At 48.0% G+C, this 23169-nt stretch overlaps 1 protein-coding gene across 1 annotated transcript in view; it reads right to left on the reverse strand.

Moving 5' to 3' along the window:
• Positions 1-11223, reverse strand: part of KCNK5 (potassium two pore domain channel subfamily K member 5) — a gene marked incomplete at both ends in the record, with an annotated part of 35206 nt that extends 23983 nt beyond the window's left edge. Inside the window, one exon of the mRNA XM_079712775.1 lies at positions 11038-11223. Coding sequence (XP_079568901.1) covers positions 11038-11223 — 186 coding nt within the window. The remainder of the gene's footprint in view (positions 1-11037) is intronic.
• Positions 11224-23169: the final 11946 nt, after the last annotated feature.

The raw sequence follows: 23169 nt of genomic DNA on the forward strand, positions 1-23169 counted from the left end.
CAGGCTGGAGGGCAGGGATGGAGCTGATGGCCTCCACCCTGAGCTGCGGCACCTACTTACCTAACGTACGTTTGTCCTGCTTTAAAACTTTTCACGCTGAGAATAGCAAACAAACCTATATATGGTCAATGTGGTCAGAACAGTGACCAGTGTCAGAATCCACAAAAGCTGAAGAGAGCAGTTCTCAGCAAACGGTCAGTAAGCATGCACAGCCCGCTCCCGGGGAGCTGGAGCCAATAGGACCCGAGGAGAAAACTCAGTCTCTAAGAGGGGCTGGTGGCCCAGCACAGGGGAAAGCAAGTGCTGATTTAGGACACCATGGGGGTCTAAGTGGGGCAGGGCTCTGGCTCTGGACCCAGAAGGCCTGGGTCCAGGCCACTAACTAGCTGTGTGACCTTGAATAACTTATTCGCCTCAGTTGCCTTATCTGCAAAATGAGTTTCCTGGGAGTCCCCGGGGTGTGGGATGGCCCCCACCTGCCTTTCCTTCACCAAGTGCCAGCTGCAGTCACTGCTGTGGTCTGACTGCTGGAGCACCTCCCTCTGCTCCACCTGCAGGGTGACTTATGTTATCAGTGGACATAGACCTGAATTCTTGGTAAAAGTTGAAACCTGCTGTGAGTGTGCAGGGTTTTAGAATGCCTCCCCACCCTCAGGGCATGGCCTCCTGTCTGTAGCCAGGATCAAGGGTAGGGCTCCAGACAGAGGCAAGACCACACAGGGAACAGAGTCCAAATCACTTGGGCTGCTGCAAGGACTTTGGCTCTGAGTCTGGGGGAGAAGCCATGGAGGGTTTTCTGAGTCAAGAGTCCCAATCTCGCTCTATCAGGATCCCTGACTGCCGTGGCAGTAATTGACTACCTTTCACCTCCTGTGGCCTCTGCTTCCAGGAAGCCTTCCCTAACTGCCCCACTTAGCTCTACCAACTCCTTTAATGTACTTTCCCCGCCCTGGTGAGCACAGCAACCTTGGAAAGTTACATAACTTCCCGAGGTCTAGGCCTTGGCTCCAGGGCTGTAAAGGGAGGCTAGTTAGATAACCACCATGCTCCCTTCAGCCTCACATTTTATGATTTGCTGCCAGGAGTGGCACCCAGAGCCTGACCCTCCTCCCCCATCCCTGCCAGCCTCCAAGAAACCAGCCAACAACAGCTCCTTGGGCTCAGACACTTGCGGAGCAGGGTCCTGTGATGGGGAAACTCCCTGGGGAGACATCAGACTACTTCTGCCACAGGCTCTGAAGGGCCTAGAAAAAATCCTTTTTTCTGAGCCTATGGTTGACCACAACTTCAACCTTTGCCTCTTATTTCAGAAAAACTCACTAGTGGGTGGGAAAGCTGGCACTCAAGGAAAGGGTGTGCTGGGGCAGTTTAGGAAACCAGGCCAGTTTAGTGTAAGTGAAAGAAGCGCTCTGCGCCCTAACACACAGCAAGATTTTGATTTAAAGGCTGTTCAAAAGGGCATTAGAGGGCGGGTAACAAACAGCTTGGCCAAGAAAGGCTCTGGACCTGGGCAAGCAGAGCTAGTTTCACCTAAGCTTGGTTCTAGAGACGGTCTGGCCCAGCTTCTCACCAGGCCTCAGTTTTCCCATATAGCAAAAGGGATGACATTTCACTGCCAGACCTCACAGAGGGCACAGGAAGGCACTTGAGGTGAGTGGGTCTGCAGAGACCCATGGTAAGGCCAAGGGTGGGGATGTGGGGAGGGCACAAAGCCTGGGTGTCTGCATGCTCCTTAGAGGTCACCCAGGTGCCGCAGGCACCACTCCTGCTCCATCCCCTGGTGCCAACGTCCCTAGTCAGCTCTGCCCCAAGGGGTGCACCATGGGGTAGAAAAGGCCTAATGCCCGCAGGCTGCAGTCATGCCCAAGGGCTAGGAACACACCCTTCTCCCCTACAAACAGCCTGGCCTTCCTCCTGCTCCCCCACCCCCACCCCCGCGTGCCCTCGCGGTTTCTGCCGTACGCACCGTACGCGGTCTGAGGACATTCCCTGACAGGCAGGGACGGCTCATCCTCTTTACAGCAGGTCTCAAAACAGGCCTGGGCACATGGTATGTGCTTGGTAAATATCTGCACAAAGGACTGGGTCTCTGCTCTTTCTCAAGTTCCTTGAAAGCAGAAACCACCTACCCTGGGGAGGACAGGCCTGCTCGGCATGCTCACGCAGACAGGCCTTGTTCATCCCAGGGGAAAGGCGTAAGGGGCCTCCTGGAGATGAACAGACCCAGAGAGGCAGAGCTGTTTGTTCTATAAAGTCCCTCAAACGGGAGAAGATAACCTTGAGCTGGTCTTAAAGGTGAACTCGTAGTGCGCCTTCCTCTTGGGTTCTCCAGTGGTTTCGCGCCCAGAGAGACAGATACCATCACTCCTACTTTCTGATGAAGCCAGGGGCTCAGGGTGCAGCTTGCAAAGGCGGTGTGACTTTAAAGCCTGCGGCTGACCACCAGGCAACTTGGCACCGCCTCATGCGGCTGGAAGGCTAGAAGGAGGAAATGGGCGTAAATTTTGATAAAGCCGCTCCCCTTCTGTTCTCTGGGGCCAGAGCCCGGCCTGGCTCAATTCACCCAGGTAACCACCTTGACCTTGCAGGAGGCTGGGCCCCTCATGACTAGACTCCAACCCAAAGGTCCACATGACTCTTGGCTTCCCCGTCTGAGCCAGGCACACCACTGGGCACCCGGGGGGCCCAACAGACACATTCTGAGCAAGTCACTTACTGAGCTAGGAACTGGGTAGGGAGACATGGCCCTGCCCACACAGGGCTCCTGCAGTCTAGCTGGGCCTAATTTAACAGGCTCTCCAAGCCTTCTTGAATGAAAGGCTGAACTTACTCCCAAGAAGCAGAGTCCAGAGAAGTGAAATCTGACCAGGGTCACACAGCACAAACCAGTACTGTGGGGAGAATCAGAATCCACGTTAGAATCAGCTTTTCCCTGCACAGTGGTTCAGATAAGGGTTTCCCGGCCCCAGCTCCAGCCCCAAGCACTGGCCACACAGACAAAGGGAGGGGCTCCCCTGTGTCCTCCCCAGCTGCTGTGGCCTACAAGACCCCTGGCAACCCACAGGGCCAGCCACCAGGCTACAGGAACAGCCAAGCTGGCCCTATCCCCCAGGTAAGCCCCTCCCCCACACAGCTTCTAGCCTAGCCTGGGGGCAAGCCTCTCCCTAATGGGAGGTGTCAGCTAGGCAACCTTAGCCAGATTACAGTGGCCATGGGAGGTGACAACAGCCAGAAGTACACAATACTGCCTAAATAGTTCGGCAGGAAACCCAAATATTTAGCTAGGAGGGGAAAAACAGAATGGACACTTCAAAGCCAATCCAAGGGACCTGGCCAGCAAGGGCCTATTGAGAGGGGAGATGGGTGGTGTCTGGCCCCAGGGAGAGCACAACTCTGACCCCACATCCTGTGTGACCACCCTCCAGGGATGACACCCATGAGGCCATCTGGACCCAGGAATCCTCCGGAAGGGAAGAGGTTTAACAAACGCCTGGGATAAGCCGGGACTGAGCAGAGAAAGCCTTGTCCCCTTTCTGTAGAGGAGGGAGCAGGGCTCTGCTGGAAGGGAAGAGGAAATACACCTTCCACTGAGGGAGGGGGTGGGTGAACCTGCAGGAAATGGAAAATGGTGGGGACTCCACCAGGAGTTTTGGTGGGTTTTATCATCTGTGTCTCCATCTCCAAATTGGGAGCTCAATATACTGTGGGGCTTGAACTGGGCATCAGGAACAGCACCACCCCACCCCCAACGCTAGAGAGACAGGGTGTCAGAGAACAGCTAACACATAGCAAATCACTAGTTGCATGTGTCAGGCACTCAGTCAAATAGTGTTTATGTGGATTCTGCAGGCATGAGGGCAATACTGAACTATTGTCCCATTTCACAGACTAGGAGACTGACTTGCTCAAGGCCCCGAGGCTAAGTAATCAGCCAGTCACACAGAGAACCGCCCAATGCACCCTAGGGCTCTGAAGACACCACTTTCCCACCTCTAGGCCTTTGCTCCTTGTTTTTGCCACCTTTCCGGCTCACATCGAGCAGAATGGTTCAGAGTGTGGGCTCTGGGTTCAAATCCACAATCTTCTACTTCTTAGCAGTACAGCCTCGGGCAAATGAGTGAACTTGAACTATCCATTCTGCCCTGAGGTGGTGCTGGTAAGAGTACCTCCAGCAAAGGGTTGTTGTGAGGATTATGAGACGATGCACATAAACAGTTCCCACTGCCTGTGGTGAAGCAAGTGCTCAGTAACCGTTAGCTGGAATCACCCCCACCTCCGGCCCCCAATCCCTGCCCACTCCCATCACTTCTACCTCCTGGCTCTACCTCCACTCCTGGTCAGGCCCCAAGGCTCTGCAGTCAGCAAGGAAGGGTGAATTTTAGCCTCTGGCTAGCCATGTAGCCCTGGGCAAACCCCTTGGCCTCGGGTTTCCTAGACAATGGGCAGAGAAGTTAACACCTTACCCACAGGACAGGTTCAACGAGATACAGGTAAAGAACCAGCCTGGCACATGGGAGGTACTCAGCAGAGAGCTCCCAGGGGCTGCAGCTCACACCATTCATCCCTCCTGGCTGCCTCAAAGTCCCCCTTCTTTAAGTTCAAGAGCAGAAATTAATCTCTCAACAGTACATGCTTGGAACCTCCAGGTGTACCTACCAATGTCAGGTAACAAGCTCCTCACCTGTCTTTCTCTAGAGTAGGGGCTCTCTGAGGGCAGGGGCTATGTTTTGTTCAGAGCCAGATGCCCCACAGGCCACAGGGTTCTACAGGCCTCAGGACACAGGAACCGAATCCTCTGAGGCCCTCTGACCCTCGTCCATCTCTCCAGCCTCACCATATGCAACCCATCACTGGGCACCAGGGCTACATTTTTCCTCATTTCACCACTGTGGCCCTGTTTCTCTCCCCAGCTAGATTGAGCTCCCGAGGGCTAAAGCCCGACCTGGTTTCTGAGGCTTCAGTGCACACAGAAGTGACAGCTGGCAGGGAGGGACCCCTCTGTGATCCCCTAACTTTGCCCAGGTCTCTGAGGTTCGGGGGCCAGATTAACTGCTCACAGAAAGCCGAGATGCCTCAGGCAGAGCTGTACAGAGCTGGAGCACGCTACCCGCACTGTTACCTAAAGGAGCAAAGAAGGTATAATCTGGGAAGGTCATCAAATGGAGGGGACCCAGACCTGGACCTCCCAAGGGGTTCATGGAAGGAAGACAGAGGTACCCTAACGGCAAGCTGGGTGTGAGGGAGTGTGGGTGGGCTCTTTTGGGGGAGGTGCTGTGAGCTCTGTGGGCTTTGGGGGAAAGACCCACACTCCAACACATTGGAAGGAGAAAGGGAGGAGGCGTCCTTATCAGAACACCCATAGGGTGAAAGGATCAGCCCACAGAAACAGGCGATAATTTAGAGTAGAATACTCCACTTCTTTTAAGTTGCAAACTGCTGTGAAGGAAGAGGAAACTTTCTGAAATGCTGTTCACTCCCCTCCTTGAAAATTGCAAAAATTTGGTGAGTTCAAATTCTTTGGCTAAGCCCAGAGAGCTTCGTCATCTGGCCCTCACCCCTCTGCCCCCTGGCTGCAGTACAGGACCATCATGCAGTGTTACACCTCCCTGAGGGCTGCGGTGAAGAAAGATCCACCAGCCTATCCTCCCTTCTCTCTCTAGCTTTTGAAAAAGGTGGCTGATATATACCTAGAAATGGAACTGCTGGATCATATGGTAGTTCTATTTTTAATTTTTTTAAGGAACCTCTATATGGTCTTCCTTAGTGGATGCACCATTTTACACAAAAAGACAAATACTGTACGATTGCACTTATAAGATACTTAACGTAGTCAACTTCACAGAAACAGAAAGCAGAATGGTAGTTACCGGGGCCCGGGGAGAGGGGAAAAGGGAGGTTGTTTAACAGGACTAGAGCTTCGGTTTTGCAAGTTGAGAAAATTCTGGAGACCTGCTTCACAATAATGTGAATATACGTGACACTACTGAACAGCACTCAAAAAAGGTGAGGAGGGTAAACTTTGTTATGTATTTTTCACTATAATAAAAACAAAAAGTCAGTTGACCTTTCTCCTACACTAAGGTCTTCCTGACTCTATGCTCACTACGCTTGTGCGTGGATGGCCCCATCACATAGTAGGGGCATCTAGGAGGTGAGTAGCAGCAGCCGCTAACGCGTGATGAGCCTTGCTATGTGCCAAGCACTGTTCTAAGCAACCTATGAGGGTGATGTGACGGCATGACCCAGTGCTTGGATGGTGACTCTTTCAGCAACAGGAAGGGGCCTGCAGTAGTGAGGCGAGTGGCACGTGGACAAAGATCCCTGCGGAGGGCAGCATGTCCTTTTATCCATGTCAACCCACCCTTGTGGGGAGGATCGACAGCTCAGGGCTCCTCCACTTATTCCAGGGGTCCAGAGGGACTCTCAGCAAAATCTCCAAGGGGATTCACCTCTACGTTCTCCATTCCCCAAAAGGAACATCAGGAGGTGAACCTGTTTCACATGCCTACTTCATCCAACCTCTCTCTATCACCCCAGTTCAGGCCAATCAAGTGGTTCCTGAGGGACCACTCAGATGAAGCATCTCAATTTGTACAAAGACTCTCTTGGGGGTTCTGTCTCAGGAGCCCGGCTTCTCTGTTCTCCAAAGCCTGGTACCTCCCTGCCCCCCACTCCCCCCCACCCCACAGACATAAAGAGTTCAGAGGCTGAGGCCAATCTAACAGCAAACAACCAAGTTCAAGATGAAAGCTCTTGGCCTGAGGTCAGAGCCAGCCAAGCACAGCATCCAAAACCAGAGGATTGTGTTTCTTTTAAATGCCAGACTATAAATAGAGCAAAACCTGAGGAAAATACTTAGAAGCAGCAGTCATCACCTCCCTTACACCACCCCCCATAGGACTCCCCCACCCCCACTAGAACATTTCAACACTTGCTAATCTCTACCCTCAATAAGCCTCTATTACTGTGCCATCTGTAATCATCCTAAGGACTCTAGTAAAACTCTCAAAACGATTCAATAAAAATTCACCTTAACTGTTAAAACTAACCAGAGTAGTTAACTAAAGCAGATTTATTGATTTGAGAATTTTCTTGTTTTGGCTGCCCTCAGCTTTGAGCGGAACATAAATAAGAAAATGAGCCTTTAGGAAGGAACTTCTTTCTTCTATTTCCTTTCAAAAACCCAACTTCTCCACTTTCCATTTCTGCAGTCTTAGACAGTGAGAGTTCAATTTCAAATGAATGACCCAGAGGCCTCCGTGATTCTGGATAATCAAAAGATCTATTGTGTTCCCTTTACATACAAAGGCAGTTAAGTGGACCAGTGCGCTTTCCAATTTCCAGCAAGGTTTGAAACAAAAGAGGTTTTCATGTTAACCCTCGGTTCCCCCCAAAATTCAAGTCATGTGCCCAGTATGAGCATTTTGGTCAGATGTAATTTTACTACATGATCCATAGTTATATTTTTTAAAATTTTAGGAGGAGGATTGGTGTTAATAACAGGATGTCAGAACCTCAAAATTGGAATTAGCCTTATTATTATGGACTGGAACATGTGTAGGGGAGTACGAAGGGCCCAGGAAATAAAAGGAGAGAGGTCTGGCACACATGGAAAACCTCAGAATAGGACAATGCAGGTTAGAGGCCAGCAGGATCCAAGAGGCTTCCGGGAACAGGTCAGCTGCATGAGCAGTTTAAGAAAACCCAATTAGGGATGGGGTGTGCCAGCGAAAGGCAGGGCTTGGGGCGACCCCTACCGCACCCCCAAAGGAGAAGTGGGGTGGGGTGGACTGCTGCTTATTTCAGTAAGGGAGGAGGTGTGGCTCAGCCAGGCACAACACAGGAGATGCCTGCGTGCCCATTCCTGTTCTAGGGGAAAGAGAAAATAGAATTTCCCAGCAGACCAGAGTCCAGCTGAACCAATTTACTAAGCTCACTGACCAACCATTCAACAGCTTCATATGCCTAAGGGGGAGGGCAAGGGTGTACGAGAAGCAGGCTCTGGAGGCAGACTGCCTGGGTCCCACCCCAGCCTGTGCCCTCCTGGTAACTCCCCTGAGCTTCAGTTTCCTTATCTGAACACGTAAGGGTGCTGTAAAGAGTACCTGACTAATGCAGGTAAAGCACCTAGCAAGTTGCCCTAGTCAACGTGTCCTCAATGTGTGCAGCAGAGGGAGGCTCGCACTCCTCAGTTTCATCTATACACACCCAACGCCTAATGCTTCCACTTTACTTGACCCTCACCAGACCCCCATTTTGCAGATGAGGAAAGAGAGGCAAAGTTAAAAGGTCTGATGGGTAAATAGCCAAGCCGGATGGCAAAACCAGCCTGTGCCCTCTCATAAAATGCCAATTACCCCTACAGCGCCCAACACGCTAGGCGCTTGGTCAATGCCAAATCCACTTATGGGAGCCTCTGCAATTTAGGACGAGGCTGGGGGAGCGGGTCACCGGCACCTGGAGGAGCAGGCTTGAGAGCAAAAGGGTTCAGGATGGTTCTGAAGGCAGGAAGGAGGGGCGGCCACGTGGTCCGAGGCCAATGGGGCGCTGAGCCTTTGAAAGTCAGCCTCCGCCTCAGTTCAACCACAGCGTGAACAGGGAGGAAGCACCTGACAACTCAGGGACTATTTCCAGAGATCTAAAGAAAGGTGCCTTAACTCTCTTTCTCACGCCTTTGAAAGTACACACACAATTTCCACTCTAAGAAAAACCCCAACCCAGGCTGCACCCCACCCCCTTCCAACAGCCTTTCCCGGGGGGTGGGCCCCTACCCCAGGAATTCCCAACTGAGGGACTTTTTTTAGGATTACAAAGGTGATTATTCAGAACCTGATAAAACACAGAACTCAGTGGAAAATGCAGGAGCAGCCAGATGGGAAAGAAGATTTTTGAGTTTTCATTTTTCCTTAAACCAATTTCCTGTGGCCTGCAGCAGTGCCCCAAGTCCCAGATCAGCAAGCGAAGCCAGGCAGGTTTCTGCAGACCGAAAGTGATGCTAGCGAAATGCTTCCACTGGTTCATTCTCATTTCTGGGGTTCTTCCTATGAAGGGAGGGGATTCGCCAAGTTGCAGATGGCTTGAGAGGTTGGCTGGGGATGGGGACAGGCCTGTCCATAATCACCTCCAAATCAGACTGGCCTGATCCCCAAATCCTTTTCCTAAAGCTACCTGCCGGCTTTTGGAGGGTTATCGCTGGGGGGTTTAAAAGGACCTCAAAATACCAGGCATCTTGCTTGCTCCTTAAGAAAGCTTAAGACACCTTAAGAAAGCTGCCTAACCTCCAAAGCTATAACCACCAGCTGCACCCGGCTGCCTCACCCCGACCCCCCCTCTCCTTTTCCCTTCTCTTCATGTTTTGAAGTTTATTTTCCCACATTCAGCCTTGAATTCTTTCCTTCCTTCCCCTGCAGTAGCGGAGAAGCAGCAAAGAGGCAAACACTTCGAGGGCAGCTCGATTCTTTATCATCCCCGCCTGCCTTCTTCCCCCTCTAAACAAAGCCCTGGAGCCAAGTAAACAACAACGCGTTCTCCAGAGGAATTGTTTCCTCAAGGGAAATTATAAAGTGACCCTCCCTCCCCAACACACACACACAGGGCAGACACCCATCTCAAGGAAGGCGGAGCTGCCCAGAACTCCTGCTATCAGGAGCTAAAACACCCCACTCCCTTCTGAAGCTCATACTCCCACCAGCCTCACCTACCAACGGCCCCCCGCCCTGGGAACTGCTCCCGGACAGGAGAGTCTCCACTAAAATCCAACACCCAACCTTCTGGCCTAAACCTCCCCTTCCACTGGCTCCTAAGAGAACAAGTCTTTATTTGCCCGGCTGCTAGCAGGCACCTATATGCTCACCTGTGGGAATGTCCGTCGATTTGGGGACAAAAAGGGGGTACCCCAGGCAAGATATCTTCACATTTGTTCCCATTTTACATACGGGCTGTTGAGGCCAGAAAAATGAGAGACAACTACACAGCCATAAAGGATTGGGGAGCCGCAGTAGTTTAAATATTGCTTCTCACCAAACTTCCTTTCTGGCATCTTTTACCCCAAGAGAAATGTAACACCTTGGACAATATCTCTACTCCACCTCACAACCTAGAGCCTTCACGGGCTCTTACCCAGGTCTGGTCGTTCCACTGGAGGGAGGCCATCACTGCAGGCCAAGAAGCGTGAATGGTTGAGGCCAAGAACCTTCGAGAAACTGGGGTAGAAGTCTTCGATCCCCAAACAAGCCCCACAGTTTATCCACGTGAGATCAATGTCATGCATAGGGCATATGAACCAATGCCAACATGGAGGAGAAACTCTCCCACCACTTCCCATTCTATACAACTTCTCTGCCCGCCGCCCCACCCCCATCCCGCCCCGTCCCCCGAAAAGGGACTCTCCGGGTGTTGTTCTTTTGTTCAACCTGTTACTTTCACAAAGCTGAACTCCAAGCCCTTCGGGGATGTCTCCGCGAGATAAGCTTTCCCGGAAGCCTGCGCGCGTCCCCAGCATTCCAGCCACCACCCCGCATCCCGGGGGCTCAGGCCCGAAAGAGCCCCGGACCCCCCCCCCCACCCCCGCTCTCGAGCCCTGCGGGGGCGGGGGAGCCTCGCGCCACTCCGCCGGGCTGGTGAAGAAACGCCGAAAAAAGCCGGCCGGGTGCCGCACTTCGCCCCGGAGCTGGGTGGTAGAGACGCGAGGAGGCGGCACCCGGAGGGTCTCCCGAACTCTGGGAGCGTCTCCAAGGAAAGACAAACGCCTTTATCCGCCCCACAGCCTCCTCCAACCAAGGAGGTACCCGCACACCCACACCGAGCCACTGCGGGCCCTGGTTCACCCGGGGGTCAAGTTCTTCCCTCCGAACAAACTGGGTTCCAAAGTCTCCACGCGCGTGGGAGACTCCTGCGCCCACGGGTGAACGGCAGATTCCAGCAGTCAGGCTCATGGGGAGACATTCTCTCCGGTCACCCCGGGACCACCCACAGGGAGTGAGGGTCATCCAGAGCTGCGAGGCGCTCCCCTTCAGCACTCCTAAACCTCCAGCTCACCTGCAGAATCTTGTCCAGGCCCTCCTGGCCCAGGCACGGGAACTCCTTGAGCAGATGCAGTTTCTGCGTATAGTAGTTTTTCTTGGCTTCTTTCCAATGCGGCTCCTCCAGCACCTCGAAGATCGCCGCCCCGATGGCCAGGTAGAAGATGATGGCCGAGGTGAGCAGAGGGCCCCGGTCCACCATGGCTCCCAAGAGGCCACCTCCTGGAGAATGAGAATGCCTCAGCTAACCCCAGCGGCTCCCGGTCCCACCCGCCCTCCAGCCTCTGGAAACAGCTGTTTGAATTTGGAGCTCCGCATGCGCAGTGCCCGGTTCAACCCGGCGCCGCTCCACCGACACAGTAGCTCCTGCAAGTTGGCCCAACGAGCGCAGGGAACTGTGCGAGACCTCCTCACGCGGGCCAGAGGTGGGCGGACACCAAGGGGGCCGAGGGGGCACCCTGGACCGCGGGGGCTAAAGCAGCTGGGTGAACCCAAGGCCGAACTCCCGGAGACACGTGCGCCGCTTCTCCGCGCGCCACAGCAGTGTGCGCCGCGCCCGCCTCCGCGCGCCTCTTTAACCCGGGCCTGTGCGCTCTGCCCGTGGAGGAGGGGCCCGCTGAGGGCCCGCCCCCGTGCAGGCCCCGCCCCGTGCAGGCCCCGCGGCTGGGCCCAGAGTTGCCGCTAGGTGCGCGCTGGAACCAGTTGCGGACCATGTTCGCTCCCCAGGGCCGCCGCCAGGGTAGGCTACGCGCCCCGCATGCCTGGAGGGGTTGTGGTCTCTTGGACTCACGTTTCTTACTAGTGCTGGTGTATTAACTAAAATGAGTGTGTACCTAATGACCGGGGTCAGGAAGTTATTGCTATTGTTATTTTCATTATAAGCCAGTTTTCATTTATTGATGTTTCTGCCAAGAAAGCTTGATTCTCAGTCTTTCTGTCTCACACACCTTCCTGTAAGACTGGGGAAAGGACATTAGAAAGGGACTGGAGAAAGTCAGAGGATATCAGGAACTAAACCAGTCACAAAGATGTGACTCCTTCCTCTCACCCCAGTCTCACCTGCCCTGGTGAACATCTGAGAAAGAGCAGTCAGAGGCAGCACTGTTCATATCCCTCCCCACAAACGCACTACAATTCTACAGGAAACACTTGATGTCTTTCATACTCCCAAGCATATTTAAAATTGCAAACACCCTGCCCCAGACACATAAACACACACACTCACATACACACACTCCTTATCCCCATTGTTGGTCTTATTTTCCTCCTGGCAATAAATTCCCTCTAATATAAAACACTAAAATGATGACAGCTGGGGGGTGGAGTCTGGATTGTTTGATGACATCCCCAGTGCTGGTTATATAGCAAACACTCAAACATTTGTGCAATGGAGTGAATAAATTTATGAATTTGTCAAAAACATATTTGTCAAAAGCACACACCCAATGGAAGTTCTAGCCAGAGCACTTAGGCAAGAAAAAGAAATAAAAGACACCCAAACTGGAAAAAAAAAGAAGTAAAATTGTCACTATTTGCTGATGACATGATATTATATATAGAAAACCCTAAAGATTCCACCAAAAAACTGCTAGAACTAATTAACAAATTTAGTAAGGTTGCAGGATACAAAATCAATATACAAAATATGTTGTGTTTCCATACACTAATAATGAACTATCAGAAAGGGAAATAAAGAAAACAGGTCTATTTATTGCATCAAAAAGAATAAAATACCTAGGAATAAACTTAACCAATAGGGTGAAAGACATGTACACTGAAAACTGTAAGACATTGATTAAAGAAACTGAAGAAGACACAATTAAATGGAAGGATATCCTATGCTCATGGATTGGAACAATTAATATTGTTAAAATTTCCATAGTACTGAAAGCAATCTCCAGATTCAATGCAATCCTTACTGAAATTCCAATGGCATTTTCCACAGAAATAGAACAATCCTAAAATTTGTATGTAACCACAAAAGACCCAGAATAGGCAAAGAAATCTTAAGAAAGAAGAACAAAGCTGGAGGCAACACACTTCCTGATTTCAAACTATATTACAAAGCTATACTAATCAAAAGAGTAAAGTATTGGCATTACAAACAACTTATGAATCAATGGAACAGAAAAGAGAGCCCAGAAATAAACTCACAAAATTAACATGGTCAATTAATTTACAACAAAGGAGTCAAGAATATACAATGGGGAAAGGATAGTCTCTTCAATAAATGGTGTTGGGGAAACTGGACAGCCACATGCAAAAGAATGAAACTAGACTGCTATCTTATACCATACACAAAGATGAACTCAAAATAGATTAAAGATTTGAATATAAGACCTGAAACCGTAAAACTCCTAGAAGAAAACATAGGTGGTAAACTCCTTGACATCAGGTCATAATTTTTTGGATCTGACTCCAAAAGCCAAGGCAGCAAAAGCAAAAATAAACAAGTGGGACTGCATCAAACTAAAATGTTTCTGCACAGCAAAGGAGATCATCAACAATGAAAAGGCAAATTTTTGAATCAAGAAAATGTTTGCAAATCATGTATCTGATTTGGAGTTAATATCCAAAATATATAAAGAACTCATACAATTCAATATCAACAAAAACAAACAATTCAATTAAAAAGTGGACAGAGCATCTGAATAGGCATTATTCCAAAGAAGACATACAGATGGCCAACAGGTACATGAAAAGATGCTTAACATCACTAATCATTAGAGAAATACAAATCAAAACCACAGTGAGATATCACCTCACACCTGTCAGAGTGGCTATCATCAAAAAGTCAACAAATAACAAGTGTTGGCCAGTATGTGGATAAAAGGGAACCCAGTGCACTGTTGATAGGAATGTAAATTGATGCAGCCACTGTGGAAGACAGTATGGCTGCTCCTCAAAAAGTTAAAAATAGAGCTACCATATGATCTAGCAATTCAATTTCTGAGTATTTATCCAAAGAAAATGAAAATAATAACTCGAAAACATACATGCATCCCCATGTTCATTGCAGCATTATTTACAATAGCCAAGACATGGAAACAACCTAAGTGTCCACTGATGAATGAATGGATTAAAAAATTGTGGTATATATATATACAATGGAATACTAAAATTGAATACATAAAAGAGGAAGAAATACAAAAAAAAGAAAGAAATCTTGCCATTTGCGACAATATGGATGGACTTTGAGGGTATTATGCTAAGTGAAATAAGTCAGACAGAGAAGACAAATACCATATGATCTCACTTATATGTAGAATTAAAAAAAAACAACTAATAAACTCATAAATACAGAGAACAGGTTGGGGGTTGCCAGGGATGGGGGTTGAGGGCTGGGTGTAGGGGGTTAGAAAGTACAAACTTTCAACTATAAAATAAATAAGTTCTGGGGATGTAATGTACAGACAGCATGGTGACTATAATTAAATAATACTGTACTGCATATTTGAAAGTTGCTAAGAGAGGAAATCTTAAAAGTCTTCATCACAAGAAGAAAAAAATTGTTGTAACTGTGTATGACACATGTCAACTGGACTTATTGTGGTGATCATTTTGCAACACATACAAATATCAAATCATTGTGTTGTACACCTGAAATGAATATGTTATATGTCAATTATACCTGAATTTAAAAATTAACCAAATTTATCTTTTAAAAACACAAACAATAAAACAAAACAAAAAACACTCACCTGGGATATTTCTCACTCACCTTGCTATCAAGGGTTCATAAACCTGAGGCCACAATACATCCTTTCCATGCATCTTAAGCTGGGCCTGTCATTGCATCCACTTTGCAGTGAGGAAATGAAGCTTGGGTGGGTTAGTTTGTCCAAAGTCTCTCAACCAGCAACAGCCAGAAGTTGGGGAGGGGGCACACTCCCTCCAGCACTCGTATCAAAGGCTGGCCCTGACCCTGGTGCCTCTGTCTGGGCAGGTAGAGCAGCGGGCTGTGCACTGACCCCTGGCCAAGGCCTTGTCTTTTTTTTTTTCCCATTGCGGGATGGGGAGTCTTCCTAGGGGGCTGGGGGGTGGTATCTGTGGTATCTCCAAATCAGGCTGGAGCCCAGGGACTAGGGATGCAGGTTTGAAGGAAAGATCTGGGTTTGTAGATGTTTCTGTCTCTCCTTTATGGCACCACATGTGTCCCCTGGAGCCTGGGGCAGGAAGGTGGGAAGCCCTAAGTTTCCTAATTCTGCATCCCTGAAGAATTCAGGGCCCTCTTCCTTAAGCCCTGCCCACCTCCTACAACTCTGCACTGTGACTCTCCAGCCCTCAGCCTGTAGGGAGATGAGGCTTCGGTCCCAGACCCCCCTCTCTGGATAGTCAGGGACTGTGGTGTGAACAGTTCATCCAGCATGGGGTGGGGGCAGTTTGAGAGGCCACAGGCTCTCTTTGTTTGCAAAGTTCTCTCCCATTCCTCTCCTACCTCCAGTCTGCGTTCTCTTCCTAAGAAAATAAAGGGCCTCTTCCTATTTCAGTCTCACTGTCTCACAGAAACACTGCAGGAGACTTTGGGATGAATTGGTTTTTATTTGAAGTTTTTATAATTTCAGCTTTATCTTTCCACATTGCCTACTTCTCCATTCCCTGACCCCTTCCTCTTTTTGCCCCCTCAATGTCACGCTCATTCTCCTCACCCTCTCCTTCTGTGGCCCCATTCCTTCCCTTCCCACATTTTCCCAACCCCCTTATCCCAGCTCTCCGTTCTCCCTGCTCCTGCCTCTCCTGCTTTCCTTTGGCTCCTTCTGCGTTGACTGTTCTCCTCCCCTCCTCCGCCCTTTCCCTCACTCCCTGGCCCTATCCACACTTTTGGATCAACAATTTCCGATGGAGATCAGGAGATGTGCCCATTCTCTGCACAGCAGTCAGTGGGGGCTTTGGGAAATATAAACTGTACCGAAACAAATGAACGACTGGACAATCTGAGCCTCAGGGACAGAAAAGGAAAAAGGTGTATTGCGGGAGGGGGTGTATTCTCTTAAGCGGCTAATAAATACATTCCAATGGCTTTATTATTATGCTTATGGATGGTAATCACTCTGGAACGCCATCTTTTGAAAGGCAATCAGCTTTAAGAATGAGTTTCACCTTGGTAGCAACACATCACTAGACTCAGCTGGGTCCCAGGTGAGAGACTGGCACAGCAGATGAGTTATTTTCTCCAAGGCCATGCTCCCAAGCTCTGGCCGCAAAAGGATCCTTACCCACTTTCGTCATTTCTTCCTCTGTTCAATTAGGTGAAGGGTTTATCCTCTTGGTGAATGAATGGCTTGATGATCCTTTCATAATGTTAAGACATTTACTGTTTTATTTCTGCTTAAGATTATTTCTGTTGTATTCTGTTCAGGAATTTCAAAGGGAATAATCCCCCTCTAAAATTCATGGCTGATCTAAGGAGGCATATAAAAAGCCTTTTAAAAGAATAAAGTGGTTCAACATCACCTGAAAACCTTGTTTCCTTAAAAAAAAAACAAAACAAAACAAAACAAAACCTTTATAGCTCTCAACTCAAAAGGTCAAAAGATTATATTTTCATTTTTGTTCTTTTCATATTGCTTGGAAGAGAGACAGTTTTAAATGTCTTATAAAATAGCTTGCATTACAAAAGATTATCAGTTAATTTATAAACTTGCTTTGTTTCTAATGGATCATTTGGAAACCTGGGGAAAGTATCTGTTAAATTTTCATGTCTACAAATCCTCTGCTAATTCAATTAGAAAGGTTTCTGAGTAGTAAATTCAAGGTACGTGATAAGGTTACCTTCATGTTTTATACCAGGAAAAATAAAATAAAATAAAATCACTGTGCAAAATGAAATCTCAGAGCCATATAGTTGCAGTAAAAAAAAAAAAAGTAATGAAAATGGTATACACATATAATGGAATATTATTCAGCCTTAAAAGAGAAGGAAAGCCTGTCATATGCTACAACATGGATGAACATTGAGGACATAACACTAAATAAAATAATCTAGTTACAAAAAAGACAAATATTGCATGCTTCCACTTATATGAGGTATCTAAAGTGGTCAAACTCTTGGAAAAAGAAAGTGGAATAGTAATTGCCAAGGCTGGGGTGAGTGGAAAAAAGAATTATTCACTGGGCTTCAATTTTGTGAGATAAAAAAGTTCTAGGGGACTTCCCTGGTGGCGCAGTGATTGAGAATCCACCTGCCAATGCAGGGGACACGAGTTCAATTCTTGGTCCGGGAAGATCCCACATGCCATGGAGCAACTAAGCCCGTGCGCCACAACTACTGAGCCTACGCTCTAGAGCCCGAGAGCTACAACTACTGAACCCGCAAGCTATAACTACTTAAGCCCACATGCCTAGAGCCTGTGCTCCACAGCAAGAGAACCCACCACAAAGAGAAGACTGCACACTGCAATGAAGAGTAGCCCCAGCTCGCCACAACTAGAGTAAGCCCGCGAGCAGCAACAAAGACCCAATGCAGCCAAAAAAAAAAAAAAGCCCTAGGAATCTGGTGCCCAACAAGGTACACATAACACATAGTTAACTCTACTGCGCTGTCCACCTCAACGTGGTTAAGATGATAAATGTTATGTATAAGGCTTAAGGGAAAAACACAATAAAAACAAGTAGTGAAAAGTTGAACTTGTAAATCCAATGTTAGATATTTGAAGGGACAAAAATTAGCCAGGTATTGTGGAGAGAGACATGGCTAAGTGACAATAATGAAGTCAGATAAGGGTTTTCTTGGCAGGATTTCCGTTACTCTTAATACAGAAGCTACGTGTCCTTCGCTCTGAGAACCAATTAAGCTGTGGAGAAACGTGTCCTTATGAGTTCAGGGTAGAGCTTGAGCACTGATTCTGAATTATTTGTTTTTGAAGATTTCAGATAGGTCTCTATTGCCATTTCAATGCCTTTTCCTTTAAAAGTGGAACATGATAATATCAGAATTTCATTGCTCTGTGGCAACATCTAAAATTTCTTCTGTCCCCAAAACAACTCAGTAGCAAGAGAGGCTCCCACTCTGACCAATTCAGAGGTCACCCGAAGCTATTCCTTAGACAAGGTCATTTTTAGAGTAACACAGCAGGACGTCAGTTATGGGACCTACCCACAAACCTTTCTCTCCAACTATCATTGACCCTTGAAATTCTACCATTTGAGAGTCATTCCTTTGTGTTAAACATTGTCCTACCCGCTAAGATCTCTTTTCAAACTCAGGGAAGGAGTAGGGCCTTAAGACCCTATCACTTTACTTCTGTGGATCTTAACCTTTTTGTTTGTTTTGGTCAAAACTTTGAGTATTTATAAGACATTTTCTCGGAAAAATGCACTCATGCACAAACCGAAAAAATTTTTTACGAGTTCTGATGGTTCACAGGAACACACCACCCTCACCGCCCACCAAAGTTGTTCCTGGCTGGGTGACTCTGTAAGCACCTTGGGCAGGGAGGTTAGGGGTGATTGAGTGGAGCTAGTTGAGAAGGAGAATAGAAGAGGAAAAGGTGAGTGGAGAGGGTGGGGGACCAGGGAGCTAATTTGTATTTTCAAATTTGCCTGTAGCAATAACAATTAGGTAGCTTTTAAGTGTTCACTATGTGCTAGAAATTTAATAAACACTAAATGAGATAATGCAGGTAAATAGAGCATTTAGTCATTATTCTTTCCTCATTTCATGGTTGCAATGACACCATGGGGGGTTATTAGCCCATTTTACACATGCGGAAGCTGAGCTTCAGGGAGGTGAAGTAACTTGCTCAAGGTAACTTGCTCAGGGTGACCTGAGCCCAGAGTGTGTGGCTCTCCTCGTGGACCTGGGCATGTGTCGTCACCATCCCTTTTCCCATGGCCTCCTCCAACTCCTCTGCAGCCTCCTGGTTTCCTTCTGTGCTGAGAATCCTTGCCCTGTTGGCTCAGGTCTTCCCCTACACATTGCTGGGGTGACTGGGTGTGCCTGGCAGCCCTGTGGGAATGTCTCTTGTCCTTCTATCCATCAGTAAGCAACTTCCTCTGTAGCCTGTTGTGCCTCTTTTGGAGATGGTGGCCTGTCCCCGCTGTTCTCTTCCAGCCTGCTCCCTTTGCTGGTCACCCTTAACACAGATAGGGGTTTTAGAGGTAAGAAGTATGGATGGTCAGTGGAAGAATTGTTTTTTCTGTGTAGGATGACGGTACCATACTGACTCTGCCGGTGTCTTTAGGTGACTGTTTACAATGCCTCATATTCATATATTTGTGTATTGACTCATTCATTCCTTCAATTTTTTTTTTTTTTTAAGCAACTGCTATATGCCAGACTCTGTGCCCAGCACTGGGGATATAACATAGTAACGCACTGTCCTTGTCCCAAAGGTCCTTTGAAAGACCAGGAGACAAAGCAGCAGTAAAAGTCTATCCAGGATTGGGGGCAGGGAGCATAAAGGTGGTGGACTGTATCTGGTAGAGTCAAGTGACTTCAAAGAGAGGCTGACCTTGACATTCATTTTGGAAGCTAGGTAAGCATTCACCAGATGCACTGGGTGAGGGCGGCAGTGTGAAATAAATCATGAAGGCAGAAGGCGAGGACGTGAGTTGGACTCCATGAACTTGAACGCAGAAATATTTTCCATCTTTACTTGCACTCACCATTATCTGAAACTTAGCATCCACTTCAGTAACAAATCGCAGTAGCGTTAACAGCCTCTGAGACTCGGTCACTCACAGATAGCATGGTTCTTTGGCTATCACAAGAAAATGGTGGCAGATATCTCAAAATATTGTTACAAAAACAAAGTATATCAGTTATTAGACCCACTGCTATAACTTGTAATACAACACGTTAATTAAAAACTACATATATTACTATACACAGATGTCATTTTTAAGAACGATTTTGACAATTGTGTTTTGATATAATTGGTTGCCTTTGGAACACGGCACATTTTATTTTAGGCATTTAAAAACATTTTACTAGGATGAAGTCCACAGGCCTCACCAGGCAGCTAGAGGAGTGTGTGAAACAAAAATCAGTTGAAGCACTCTGCCTGGAAGGGCTTCAAGCAGGCCAGTGTCCTGATCACTGCAGCATTTTCAAGAGCTCACCCAGGCAGCTGTGTCCTTTAGGAGGCGTTGGCAACAGTGCAGGCGTGAGACTGTGGGCCCCAGAAGGAAGGTAGGAACAGGGGCAGTGGGAGGCAGGGATGCTTCAGGAGATGCTAAGAAGCTCTGGGGTCTCATCACTGTCTTCGGAGCTCCCCTAATTTACGCTGCTGTAGGCGAGCCCTGCAGCATCCCAGAGTTTGGCACCCAGGATACTCTGCCTCTCATCCCCCACTGCCTGAGTCCTTGGCTTGCATAGGAGCCTCTCTCCTAGCCTGCCTCCCCAACGTCCCTCACCCTCTGGCCGCTCTAAGGAACCCCAGAAGGCTTTGCTCAAACTCACTGTTTCATGCCCACGACAGCCCCATCCGGCCCCAACGTGGCTGCCCCCGAGAGAGACATAAAGATCCCAGAGACAACTGGCCACTTGTCCACCAGATGGGAGAGGGGCCTGAGGATTGGTGGAGAAGGGGGCGGGGCAGGGAGGAGGATGAGGAGGATGCCAAGGGGAAGGAGGAACCAGGATTCCTGGAATTTCTGCTTTCTGAGCCAGTGTCAAGAGCGAGCCAGGCAATAAACAGAACTTGGGTGCACGCTGGACTTCAGCCCTGGAGTCCTGAGATGTGTTTCCGGGTGATGGCTCACCAGGCACTGGAGCCCAAACCTTATCATGGGACTTGTAACACGTAAGCAACTATTCATTTAATGTCGTAAGAGACCGGATCCCTGTCCTGGTCATAAAACACCCCGGTCCTATCACCAGCCACCGAAATCTTCCTATTCTTGTGTCAGCGACCCAAGCTGGCTTGGTCTGGAAAAGCCACTGATTGGGACCTTACTGAAGGTGAACATATTGGGGTGAACAATCTAGCCCCTTTCCTCTTACCACCTTACTGTCAGGGCAAGGAGGGGACTAGTCTAAGTGATGCCATGATATGAGTCACGGGCACTGTGTGCTTCTCATGTACCAGGCTCTGAACTCAGCACTTAAATACATCACTGCATTTAACCTTACAAGGACCCTCTAAGGTAAGCCTGGCAATTATTCCCATTTTACCTGCGAGGAAACTGCTGCTCAGGGAGGGGAAGTAACTTGCCCAGTCCAGTCAGTGGGGAAGCCAGGATTGAGACCCAGGGGGGTCTGATGGCAAAGACCTCTGAGTACTTAAACAAGGTGGGACCCAAGTGAGCTTAGCTCCTCCAGCATCCAGTCCCATGTTCCTCCAAAGCCAGGCTTTTACCTGCTGGGCCACAGCAGTGGTGGCTCTGCTGCCTATTTTAAAACTGAAAACCTGCAGATATGGCTTTAACAAAGCTCTTATCTGTTAGAGGTTCACATTGAAGCATTTACAGATGAAATGATATGCTGACTAATATTTGCTTTAAAATACTTTACCGTAGGGTCAGCAAATTTTTTCTGTCAAAGGCCAGATAGCAAATATTTTAAGCATGTGGCCCACATGATTTCTGTCACAACTACTCACCCTTGCCGGTGTGATGCAAAAGCAGGTATAGACAATACAGAAACGAATGGGCATGGTGTATTCCAATAAAACTTTTTTTTACGAAAAGAGGAGGCAAGTTGGATTTGGCCCATGGTTTTGGCCAATCCCAGCTCTAGTGCAAGAAAAGGAGAGGAGCAGAGAAGTGAAAAAGATTCACAAAATGTTGATAATTGTTGAAGTTGGATGAGGGGTACCTGACGGTTCATTATACTATTTTCTCTATTTTTCAATATTTTGAATATTTCCATAATAAAAAATTCAAGCACCCTGGGGGGGAAAAAAAAATAAAAAACAACCTGAAAACCTTAGGCACAAGGAAAGCCCATCTGAAATTGTCTTCCTTCATCAGGAGCAGATTCCTATACAGGAAAGCTTCCCTACCAAGGGTTAGGACTATTGGTGCTCAGAGGTAGTGGAGAGAAAAAAGCCCAGGGACCATAGCTGCCCCTTCCTTCACCAGGAAGTCCTTCCCTGATGGACAGGGAGACACTGGGACCACCCCAGCCTTCATCCTGTTCTCCCCTCTTCACCTGGTGCCACAGGGCCATGACCCCCTGATAGACTCATGTCCTAGGCAATGACTGTCAGCAGCTGTCAACCTCCCCGGAAGAGAGACAAAGCAGTGCCCCCATGGGAAGTAGCCAACACCACCCTGAAATAGACTTGTGCCAAACTGAGCTTGAATCTGATCAAGTCTCTAGATACTACTACCATTCCTAGGAAATACAGGGGACAGAGGAACACGTTAAACTACACCACAGGGGTAAAATTGCCATAATCCAGGTCAAATGACTTGGTTTCTTTAACAAATAAGTCACAAGAAAAAAAAAAAAAGGAAAGAAAGAAAGAAGATGGGAGGGAGGAAGATTGAGCAGAGACCTATGGATTGCAAGGGACTTTGAAGAGAGCAATCAATTACGTGTATAGACTACATTTGGTTCTTGACTGAAACAGTAATAAACAAAAACAAAACAGCTTAACTATTTGTAACATTTAAGAGACAATTGTAGTACAAACTATTCTGTATAAAATAAGCTGCAAGGGGCTTCCCTGGTGGCGCAGTGGTTGAGAGTCCTCCTGCCGATGCAGGGGACATGGGTTCGTGCCCCGGTCTGGGAAGATCCCACATGCCGCGGAGTGGCTGGGCCCGTGAGCCATGGCCGCTGAGCCTGCGCGTCCGGAGCCTGTGCTCCGCAACGGGAAAGGCCACAGCGGTGAGAGGCCCGCGTACCGCAAAAAAAGAAAAAAAAAAAAAAAAAGCTGCAAGGGTATATTGTGCAACACAGGGAATATAGCCAAAATTTTATAACTGTAAATGGAGCATAACCTTCAAAATTGTGGATCACTATACTGTACACCTGTAACTTATATAATATTGTACATCGACTACAATTTAAAAAAAATTTTTTTAAAGAGACAATTGAAAATGTGAACACCAAATGGACATTTGATGATATTAAGGAGTTTTTGTTAATTTTTTGCCTGACCATTGGCTATCTGCTGCTTCTATTTTTTTTATTATGGTAAAATATACATAACATAAAGTTTACCACTTTAACCATTTTTAAGCATACAATTCAGTG

Source organism: Hyperoodon ampullatus (genome assembly GCF_949752795.1).
Source record: "Hyperoodon ampullatus genome assembly, chromosome: 10".
NCBI classification, from domain to species: domain Eukaryota; kingdom Metazoa; phylum Chordata; class Mammalia; order Artiodactyla; family Ziphiidae; genus Hyperoodon; species Hyperoodon ampullatus.